Genomic DNA, 8,665 nt, shown 5'->3' with positions numbered 1-8,665 from the left:
ACAGCTTGTCGAGTCGACCTCCCTCAATCACCCTCGGAGGAAGGGATTCACATTCCAGGCACTACATTTTTCCTTCCCTTGTTTGTTACTTCTCTATGCGAATCCCTTTGCTGTACACCCAACAAGCGTCTCTCCTACATTCCCAGGACCGAATGTGTACATTTAACAACAGCGCCATAACATTCACGCGTCAAGGGGGAGACGAGCCAAAGAATGGACAACAACCCTCAGTGAAACCGAGTCATACTTAAGGGAATATTTTTCCTTTCCCTCGTCCTCGGGCTTTCCAGTTTCCTCAGCAATTCCATTCATTTCACCCGGGACGCTCCTTCCACCACTACCTCCTCCCACACTTGCACCAGAAGTCATCTACCGGCCTCTCGACACAATGCGTTACATTGTGAGTATCCCATCCAGAAACCCCCATAAAATCACAACTAACGAGCAACAGACCCTCAGCGCAGCCTCCATCCTGGCCATGGCGTCCAGCGTCTACGCCGACCCCTACGGCGTCGCGCAAGTCAGCGTGGCAACGCACAACGGGTGCGGCACGGGCCACTACCCGGCCAACAAGGCCGCAAAGGACACGAGCAGCATGTCCGCCGCGACCAAGGACACGTGCACCTTGATCAAGGTCAAGGACAAGATTGGCATCACGTCCTACTCCGTGGGCGCCGAGCTGATCACCAAGGGCAACTGCTACGGCGTTGGCGTCTACACCAACGAGGAGTGTCTCGGGGCGGCGGAGTCCGTCGCCTTCTTTGACTCTCATTCCCACAAGGCTCAGAGCGTCTGCTTCCCTAAGAGGGTGTTCGGGAAGCACGTTGCTGTCAAGTTGCTGTGTGATGAGCGGAAGCCGGATGTTATTGTGCATGCTCCTAAGGAGAACGAGAATGAAGGTGTGAAGCATGCCCCTAAGGAGCGGACGGCTGAGGCGCCTGTTGAGGAGGAGAAGCCCGCTGAGAAGCCTACCGAGAAGGCTGAGGAGAAGAAGCCTGCCGAGGAGGAGAAGCCCGCTGAGAAGCCTACCGAAAAGGCTGAGGAGAAGAAGCCTGCCGAGGAGGAGAAGCCCGCTGAGAAGGCTGAGGAGAAGAAGCCTGCCGAGGAGGAGAAGCCCGCCGAGAAGGGAGAGGAGGGCAAGAAGGACGAAGATAGCAAGAAGAAGCCCCTCGACGGCATGGTTCAGTTCCTGCGCAAGCTCGGCCTGTAAGGGCCGTACTTAGTGCGAGTACTGCCAGCTTAGCTGTCCGTGGTGTATGAGTGTGACACGTTAGGGATGTATACAAGTTAGGGATGTATACAAGCATCCCGATGTAACAATGGAGTCTATCTATTTCTTTATCTATCTCTCTATCTAGAATAATAGCAATTAATTTAATTGTGTTGTATCTTTGATCGTCATGACTTGTTTCAATGGGATAGATGGATAGCTTTGGTTTTGTCACGGTAGTAAGTAGTAGAAGTGTCGTCAGACATAGCATCTCCAAAAACCAGCCAGCTGGATTCACAAAAGCGGAAATGGATGGGCTATATCACCAAAGTGACGAAAGGCAGTAGTAGCCAAGATAAACACAGAATATTCATCGATTTGGTCCTCTCTGGAGACAGACACCTGCAAATCCAATGATGAAAGGAATTATATATTTTCATCCATTCATGTTATCTTACTATACTGTACTCCGCTTGTACTGATATAATTATTTCTTCGCAGTAGACATATATATGTGTTTACCGTCCTATCCTCACTACATATACATCACACCACATCCCACACTCGAAAAAGGTCACACCTTGTGTACCTAACAGTAACAAGTCGAATATCAAACAAATAGTAGAAAAAGGTCGCTAAACTCTCAATCATCACTAGCCACCACCAACAACGCCTGCAGCCAAACCACACATGATAGACAGAGCAAGGGACAGGAAAAGAAGAGGAGGGGGAAAGACTAGAACCCAAAACTATCAAGCAGCGAATTCGCATCCGGCTCATGGAACGTCGTCGGCGGCGGCTTCGGCTTCGGTTCCTGCGGCGCCTCCTCGGTGTCCACGGCTTCGGCTTCTAGTCCCTGCGGGAAGCTCGGCTTGATGGGCATGTCTGCCACTACGAGACTGCTCCGTCGGCGGAGCATCTTGCTGTAGTCGATGCCGTTGGCGTCGTGGTGCAGGATGGGTGATGGCTTTGTGGGCGGGTGTGGGATGGTTGGGGGCCCGCTGAGGAATTCCCAGTGGCGGACTAGGTCTAGGGCGAGGAGGTCGCAGCCCATGCGGTCGTAGAGGCGGGCGTTGCGGATGATGAAGTTCCATTCGGCTTGGGCGGAGACTTTGGAGGCGCCTTTAAGGGTTTGGAGGGTCTTTTCGCGGATTTGTTTGTATAGGACTACTAGTGCTGGGTCGTTGGAGAGGTAGGACTTTGCTTGTAGCGGGATCGTGCCGGCTGATGCTGGGGATGCTGGGGTTGATGGGATGAGGGTCTCGATAGAAGACTATCAAACACATTAGTTTGTATGACTCGAAAGACGAAATAGAGCACACGAGACTGAACAATAAGAAAGGGGAAGAAGGGAATAGGAAACTCACGATCAGTGATCGTACAGCCATATCACGTCGACCCAGTAACCAAAACGCCCACGACGCCATCCACCGGTTGCCGTCTGATGCCGCCTCCGGAATCACCCTCTCTTCCAGAATTTCTTTTAGCACCGGCCCATCGTCTCCCTCGTACGCACGTGTGATGGCGATAGCAAGCTGGACGTCGCCGACCTGGTTGAGACACACCATCGCGGCGTCGCGCAAGTGGTCTGCGAGCAGAAAGAATGCAGCCGCGTACTCTACACATATATGTTAGACGCCGGACACTAAGGCAAGGACACAAGGCTCTCCACTTACCAAATCTCCTCCTCCCGAGCAGAGCATATGCATTTTTCAAGGCAGAGGTTTTCCACCGTGGATCCTGGAAATCGTTCGCCAACAGCCGTTGCGTAGCCCCTTGCTCCCGATTCCAGTGCGCCATGCGCCAGAGTCCTTGTAGAATATTTTTCTTCCGGAGTGCCAAGTAGAACAGAGAACAGTCAACGGGGTTCTTCTCGTCTGTCTTCGTATACTCGTTTCGTGCTATAATCTCGAGTTGCGCTCGCTAAAGACTGTCAGTAACGGAGCCGCCTTGGAACGATGAGATCAGTACTCACGATAGCAGTAGGACTCGACAGCCACATGAGCATTCCGCTCTCCCGAGCCGACTTCCAGAGTAGCTTGCCACCAAATTGCCGGGACACGAGGTCAACGAGGATGTCCTGGCTCCCGCTATGGAATGCCCATACAATCTCCCTCCACGAGACGGTATCTTTGTTCGCAACACCCTGCGTCCTCCGCAGCATGTGTTGCCGGAAGAACAAAAGATAGCGAGCGGCATTGTCATCCATCGACCGTCTGTGCTTTTCGACGGTGGCAACGCACTCAACCGTATCGACCAGTCGGAACTGCTCCTGGCTGGAGAGCTGCGGCAGTGCGAACCGAGATAGGTACTCCGTGAGCGTCGCGGCGGAATTCTCATCCACGACACTAGGCTCATCCTCCATAGAGAGATCGCCGAAGGACGAGTTCAGGTCTTTCGACGAAGCTTTTGGCGGAGACTGTGAACGTCAGTTGTGTGCGACATAAGTTAAAAGTGGCCCAACTCACATCACTATCCAAGTAAAATCGTTCCAATGGCATCTCCAAGAAGCCATCAATGTCGTCACCTTCCGTATAGAATTTCAGCTTCCGGAGCAGATTCATCAAAACAGAATGCACAAGACCGGTCTTCCCACTCAGGATATACTGCGCCAAGAACTGGGGATGGAAAACCGGCAGCGGGCCATTCAGCCGGCTCACGACCTCAAAAAGATCTACCGTCGACGACCCTCGGGACGGGAACCGAAGATGCGTGATCAACCGATCCGTCGCATCAATCTCGTTGCCATACACGAACAGCTGATTGCCCGCTCCGATAGCCAGGTGCCCACCGCTGAGCCAGCAGGAATCGCCAATGGGATGGGGCGTGAGGTCTCGGATCCAGATTTCCCGAATCTGGGTCCATGAAGGGTGCGCATCCAGGTAATCGTACCGGAGCTGTGACAGTAGGATGACCTTGTGGGGAAATCCGACCGCAAGGACCGACTGCCGATCCGGGGTGGACGTCCAGTCGAGATCCCGGATGATATCGTGCTGGGAGAATTGCTCCTCAAATTCCAGCTGAGCGCCGCTCGTGTCCCAAATCGTTAGATGCGTGCGATCCTCATCCACGAGGGCGGCCTTTTTGATGGAGCTTCCGCTCGCCAGTGACAGATTCGTGATCCCCGTCTCGATCGTCGACGTCAGCAACCAGTCCACTCGGCGTTTCTTCTTGTCCACTTTCGCCGTCCACGTGTGGACCGTTCCACTCTTCGTGTACGACAGCGCAATATCCGGGGAAAACAGGTCAAAGAATCCCGACGTCTCCGTGGCAGGTCCGGCCGGGTCCACGGGGAGAATGTACGAGATGTCTTCTTGGATGTCTAAGCTGAAGGAGCAGAATTTCTCCAACGAACACCGGGGTTCGGGGGTCGCACCGTTGGCTTCGTGTGTTGCGGTTGGCAGCCGGATTTCCCAGACGAAGCCATTTAAATCTGACCCGATGGTGGCGACGTACACTACCTCGGAGGCCTTCTCCGTGGAGGGGACGGGGAGAACGCAGAGCGGTTTGCTAGACAGCTGGAACGTTGTCGCGGCGATCTTCTGCGCATGGAACGAGCGGATGTCCCAAACCGAGATCCCGTTACGATGAAGGTTGACCAGAAAATCGCCGCTTTCGACGACGCAGCTGCGATGGATGTGCTCGTCCGAGTATAATGTGCTCTGGCGGAGAAGCACCGGCACGCCGTGTCGCCGCGTCTGCCGCCATATGAGCGCCTTGTTGTCGCTGGTGCGCGAGGCCAGGGTATCCCCGATGGCATTGCGAACGATCTTCTTGACCGGACCGTTGTGGCCCGTCCAGGACGCTTTCATCGAGATCCGGTGCTTCCGCGGAGCCGGATCGAATAAGACATCCACCCGGGAATCGAACCACTCAATCCGGCCGTCGAAGTGGTGAACCAGTATACTGAGCGAGTCGTCCGCATGGGTGCTGTGGAACGCGCACACCTGGGCGTAGTCCTCCTCCGCGGAGCGGCCCGGCATGAACGCCAAATCCAAGCCCTCCACGTGTAGGACGTTAAACGTCTTCAAGTCCGCCTTGGTCTTGCTGCCGACATCCTCCATTGCCCACGCCGACATATGACCCTGACCGTCGAGCACCACGCAGATCTCGGGACTCCTCTTGGCGACCTCGATGATATGCTCCAACGTATGGTTCCCGTGGTTGCCGGAGCGCCGCTGGACGGCTTGTTCGGTTGCCACGCAAAAGTCTCGGCTGTCGACCACGAATCCGTATCGGCGGGTCATGCTCGTCTCGTCCGTATGTCGCGGTTGCACCGACGCGCCCATATCGATCAGCGTCCACAGCTGCAGCGCGGACGGGGTATGATGGTCCACCGTCGCCCACACTCGGATCTTGTTATCGGCACACCAGGTATAGAAGACGTTCTCCATGGACTGCTCGCGGTGGAGGGGTTTCCGCCAATGCATCCCGGTCACGACGGCGGGATGCGGCAGATAGGAGACCTCAAACCGCACGTCATCGGCCCCAAACGACAGCCGTCGCCACACCTTCACCAGACGGTCATATTGCCCCGTGGTCACGACGAGGGCCGCATCGGGGGAGAACTGGGCGAATTTGACGGGGGAGGCGAGGTCGCGCTTCCAGACTATGCGGGGGTCGTCGTTCAGAAACCACAGGGTCAAGTGCGAATTGCCCAGGAGCAGCTCCTGGGGCGAGCCCCAGGATAGCGTCCGAATCGTTTCGTCGTCATTGTCGGATCGGAGGGTATAGGCGAGCGACCACTGGATTCAATTTCTTCATATCAGCACGACCGTAGCTCCCGAGTTTCCACGCCGTAGTCATCCAATTCCGTCATCCCGCACCACGCGCCGGAGCAGCACCACGCACCTTCAACGTCTCGCCCTTGATCCCATACGGCTGGTATACAAAGACATCCGGACCACCACACGCCGCGATCTTGCCGGAGGCCTCATCAATGGTCACCGCCTCCAAGGCATCGGCATCGTCAATGTAGATTGTCTGCAGGAGTTTGTGTGGACCGCCGAGGATCACCAGTGCATTCCCGGAGATATACGCCTACAACACCACGCGCAAGAGTTAGTACCCGCGGGCCGAACACAAAGATAGACAGTAAAGTAGAAAAATAGCCAAGAAACGTACGACAACGCGGAGACCGTCCCACAGCGCGGTGGTGAAGGATTGGAGCTTGGGTGGGGGGCGCCCCGGAAGTACCGCTCGCATAGAGGCGGGTTGTTGTCAAGTCGATCAACTGCGCTCAAGGGGGGATTTACACCATTGCCAGGCAGGAGGCAGGAAGACAGTAAAGAAGATAAATCGAGGTAACGAGCAGGGAGAAAGAGTGGAAGAGACAATGAACGGTTCAAGGAGTTGTCAGCGCTGGAGAGGGAGCGAGCGGAAGTTGGAGAAAGGCGGGAGTTTCCCCGTGACAGCTCGACTTGGATTCCCCACAATTGATCTTTTGGTTCCCGCGCGTCGGACCCAAGTCGTCTAGCTCCCATCTCGATCCAGATCGTAAGCAACGTGTCTGCCGGAGAGAAAAGCCTGACACTTACCAACTTCCTCTGTTCTCTGTTCCTCTTTTCTTTTTTCCGCTTTTTGGGGTTTTGGGGTTTTGGGTTTTTTTTTTTTTTTTTTTTTTTTTTTTTTTTTTTACCCCGTCGGAGAATGGCTAGCGGGAGGGCGTAGGAGTTTACTTGCCCCTACCTGCCCTGACCTTATGGGAAGCCTTAGAAGACTTCCCCTTGCCAGGGGAGCCAGGTGAGGGTCCTCCACGCCCCCGGGAAGCCGATGACTGTTGGAAGGGTTCGCTTGTCAGCCCCGAGCGGCTGAGGTCCGGGGTATTCCCGGCTTCCAAACGCTGGGGCCCTTGCTGGTCGTCGGGTGGGCTAAATGGTAGGTATTGAATCAGTTCAATCCGCTCAAATAGCTTGGAAGATAGATTCAGAGACAGACCAATACTCATCGAGCTGAGGCCCGATGGTATGCCGAAACACCCACGACACAGTCTCCTCCAACACCTTCTCGACCACCTTCTCCGCTAGCTAGCTGAGCGTCTCGAGGAAGGCCCCGAGCGCCCAACTCTCTCCGACGGGTATTTTCTTTAATAGAAAAATACAAAAAAGCAATACAATTAAAGTAATATAGAAAAAAAAAAGATCGAGTTCTTGTCATAGTGATATTGTTCATATTGATGTATGATAATAGCTATACTACGAGAAAGGAAAAGAAGATCTGATTCCCTGACGAACGTCCACTACATGTATAGATGTTGTCTACCCACCTCGCACCTGCCGTCGAAGCCATCCTGTCACTGTTAGAAGGTTGGTTTGGGAAGGCACGGATCAGGGCGATAGCAACGGCGCACGCGGATGCAGCAGGGACATTCATCGCCACAGTGTGCATAGACACCCACCTCTTGTTTCTCGAGATCGGTGTCGCTCACGGGTCGCAGGTAGGTGATCAATGGCTGTTCACAGCATCCACAGGATCGGCCACAGCAGCCCCCAGTGTCCGCACAGGTCGCACGTTGAAAAATCCACGCATAGGAACGTCCATGTCGATCATGGTGTTCAACGAGGAGCAGGATCCGATCCACCATGCGGGTCAGTGGAGGTCTGTCGTCATATATCTTGGAAGCTTTGTAGGCACAGTCCCAGTATCGATTGGTCAGTTGGTGGATTTCCTCTTCCACAAGGTGGCTCGTCGATGAACTGCACGCCTCGGTGTATCCTGGCGGGTGGATGGGGGGCTTTGCTAGCTGGTTAGTCTGTCCCTCGGAGTCGGGCTGTCCTTGGACCTGGCCGTCGTTGTTCCAAGACAGAGCCCACAGCTGTCCCGCTTTCTTCGTCAAGGATCGGATCCAAGACAATAAAGTGAGGTCGGAGCACGTTTTGGACATATCCAGGGTTTCACCCAGCCAGTTGGTTGGTCGGGCGTGTTGGCCGAGCATCAAACGTTTCCTCCGCAGGAGACAAACCCGCCCTATTGAGTACTCTTCCTCGAAGGATTTGACCCATGCCTTGGCCTGGGCTGCTTCATTTTCTGACTCAGGAACATCGGCCCACTTTGTCTCCCATTCCTCATAGGCCTCGAGGAAGGCTTCCTCACACTCTGGTTTGGTGTTGTTGACTATGCGCGTCATCTTGTGATGTTTGAGAGGATTAAATCGTGGAAAACAGGTGAATGAAGAGGTAAGATGCAAGAGTTCTGCTGGGGTTCCCACCTGGGTATTTATACCTTTTGGGAGTATGACTCGTCTTGAAGCGATGAAGTCAGTTCGACGGCATTATTACACGTTATACCGCTGCCTGGCCCCGGGAGTCCCGGCCCATGGGGCGCATGATCAAATGATAAATTTGAGTAATAGCCTTCGATCATTTCTCTCAGAACTTCTAGTATAGAGCCGGCAAGCCTACCATTTTGGGGCATCTGACAATATATGGAAAGAGCAGGGCTCTTGTATTCATTAGA

General features: G+C 54.3%; 3 protein-coding genes across 3 annotated transcripts; 1 reads left to right on the top strand and 2 right to left on the bottom strand.

Annotated features, from left to right (window-relative positions):
• Positions 1-388: 388 nt before the first annotated feature.
• P168DRAFT_278468 (uncharacterized protein) lies at positions 389-1,210 on the top strand (the record flags this gene model as incomplete). The annotated part of the gene is made up of 2 exons (XM_024835693.1): positions 389-400; positions 452-1,210. The coding sequence occupies 2 exons, from the start codon at positions 389-391 to the stop codon at positions 1,208-1,210; spliced, it is 771 nt and encodes a 256-aa protein (XP_024697532.1).
• Positions 1,211-1,730: 520 nt separating this feature from the next.
• P168DRAFT_323979 (WD repeat protein) lies at positions 1,731-6,500 on the bottom strand. Its single transcript, XM_024840766.1, has 7 exons — positions 6,335-6,500; positions 6,062-6,250; positions 3,679-5,955; positions 3,186-3,629; positions 2,887-3,133; positions 2,578-2,828; positions 1,731-2,483 (listed from the first exon to the last, which is right to left on the bottom strand). The coding sequence occupies exons 1-7, from the start codon at positions 6,413-6,415 to the stop codon at positions 1,947-1,949; spliced, it is 4,026 nt and encodes a 1,341-aa protein (XP_024697531.1). The 5' UTR covers positions 6,416-6,500; the 3' UTR covers positions 1,731-1,946.
• Positions 6,501-6,921: 421 nt separating this feature from the next.
• On the bottom strand, positions 6,922-8,384 carry P168DRAFT_323978 (uncharacterized protein; the record flags this gene model as incomplete). Its single annotated transcript, XM_024840765.1, has 3 exons — positions 7,608-8,384; positions 7,476-7,499; positions 6,922-7,080 (listed from the first exon to the last, which is right to left on the bottom strand). Exons 1-3 carry the CDS (start codon positions 8,334-8,336, stop codon positions 6,922-6,924), a joined length of 912 nt encoding a protein of 303 aa, XP_024697530.1. The 5' UTR covers positions 8,337-8,384.
• Positions 8,385-8,665: the final 281 nt, after the last annotated feature.

This window comes from Aspergillus campestris, assembly GCF_002847485.1.
Source record: "Aspergillus campestris IBT 28561 chromosome Unknown P168scaffold_1, whole genome shotgun sequence".
In the NCBI taxonomy this organism is placed as follows: domain Eukaryota; kingdom Fungi; phylum Ascomycota; class Eurotiomycetes; order Eurotiales; family Aspergillaceae; genus Aspergillus; species Aspergillus campestris.
The sequence above is the reverse complement of the archived record's forward strand: the minus strand, read 5'-3'. Positions and strand labels throughout refer to the sequence as shown.

What these genes read in the sequence shown, in the direction of transcription:
- P168DRAFT_323979 (XM_024840766.1), bottom strand. Translation starts at nt 6,415, where the DNA reads ATGCGAGCGGTACTTCCGGGGCGCCCCCCACCCAAGCTCCAATCCTTC. An exon ending in TCAAGGGCGAGACGTTGAAG is followed by an intron (nt 5,956 to 6,061) that starts GTGCGTGGTGCT and finishes AATTGAATCCAG; the next exon opens with TGGTCGCTCGCCTATACCCT. An exon ending in TGTCGAGTCCTACTGCTATC is followed by an intron (nt 3,134 to 3,185) that starts GTGAGTACTGAT and finishes GACAGTCTTTAG; the next exon opens with CGAGCGCAACTCGAGATTAT.